This window comes from Mandrillus leucophaeus, unplaced genomic scaffold, assembly GCF_000951045.1.
Source record: "Mandrillus leucophaeus isolate KB7577 unplaced genomic scaffold, Mleu.le_1.0 Scaffold158, whole genome shotgun sequence".
Taxonomy (NCBI): domain Eukaryota; kingdom Metazoa; phylum Chordata; class Mammalia; order Primates; family Cercopithecidae; genus Mandrillus; species Mandrillus leucophaeus.
The window spans coordinates 747,239-748,285 of record NW_012101565.1 but is presented as its reverse complement, the minus strand read 5'-3'; the positions used below and the strand labels follow the sequence as shown (position 1 = coordinate 748,285).

At 67.5% G+C, this 1,047-nt stretch overlaps 1 protein-coding gene across 1 annotated transcript in view; it reads right to left on the bottom strand.

Annotated features, from left to right (window-relative positions):
• Positions 1 to 291: 291 nt before the first annotated feature.
• Positions 292 to 1,047, bottom strand: part of GLI4 (GLI family zinc finger 4) — a 9,569-nt gene continuing 8,813 nt past the window's right edge. Inside the window, exon 5 of the mRNA XM_011975727.1 lies at positions 292 to 1,045. Within this exon, the coding sequence (XP_011831117.1) occupies positions 395 to 1,045 (651 nt within the window). The 3' untranslated portion in view covers positions 292 to 394. The remainder of the gene's footprint in view (positions 1,046 to 1,047) is intronic.

Here is a 1,047-nt window from a genome sequence, read left to right as displayed (position 1 = left end):
TGGGCACTTCTAGACCGGCCCTGTCCTCACCACCTGCTCTGGGCGCGCCCCCCGCGTTGATGGTGGGGTATCAGCGTCAGAAAGGCCTACTTCCGGGCTCTGGGCAAGTCAGGACACCTCCAGGCCTCAGATCCTCCCCTAGGACACTCGGGCCGCCCGCCAGGCTCCAGGGACCCCGTGGCCCTGCGTGGCAGGTCTTGGTGAAGCAGCCCCGTCAACCCCATCCTGCAGCGGGTCCTCGGGGATGGGAAGCTGCCCCAAGGCCTCACCCAGGCAGGTGCCGGCTCCCACTTCCAACAATCAAAAAGAATTTATTCCGGACACATGGCATGCGGTGCTGGGCAATGCCCACTGTGGGGGCAGGCAGGAGGCCTCGCCCCGAGCCCCCGCCGGGCTACTCGCGGTAGTGCACCCGCTGGTGCTGGATGAGCTGGGAGCTCTGGCCGAAGGCCTTGCCGCAGGCGCCGCACGCGAAGGGCTTCTCGCCCGTGTGGGTCCGCAGGTGCCGAAAGAAGTGCGAGCGGCCGCGGAAGGCCTTGCCGCAGTCGGCGCACTCGTAGGGCTTCTCGCCAGTGTGGATGCGCTGGTGCTCGATGAGCACGGAGCTCCAGATAAAGGCCTTGCCGCACTGGCTGCAGGCGTAGGGCTTCTCGCCCGTGTGCAGCCGCTGGTGGCGCACCAGGTTGGAGCTCTGGCTGAAGGCCTGGCCGCACTCGCCGCACTTGTAGGGCTTCTCGCCGTTGTGGATGCGCAGGTGCTGCGTGAAGTGCGAGCTGTGGCTGAAGGCGCGGCCGCACTGGCCGCACTCGTAGGGCTTCTCGCCCGTGTGGATGCGGTGGTGCTGGATGAAGCCTGACCAGCCGCGGAAGCGCTTGCCGCACTCGTGGCAGGCGTAGGGCTTCTCGCCCGTGTGGATGCGCTGGTGCTTCAGCAGCAGCGAGTTGTACTTGAAGCTCTTGCCGCAGGACTCGCACCTGTGCGGCTTGGCCCCCCGCGCGCTGCCCTGCCGGCTCCGACTGAAGTTGACTCCCAGCTCGGCGGCTCGCT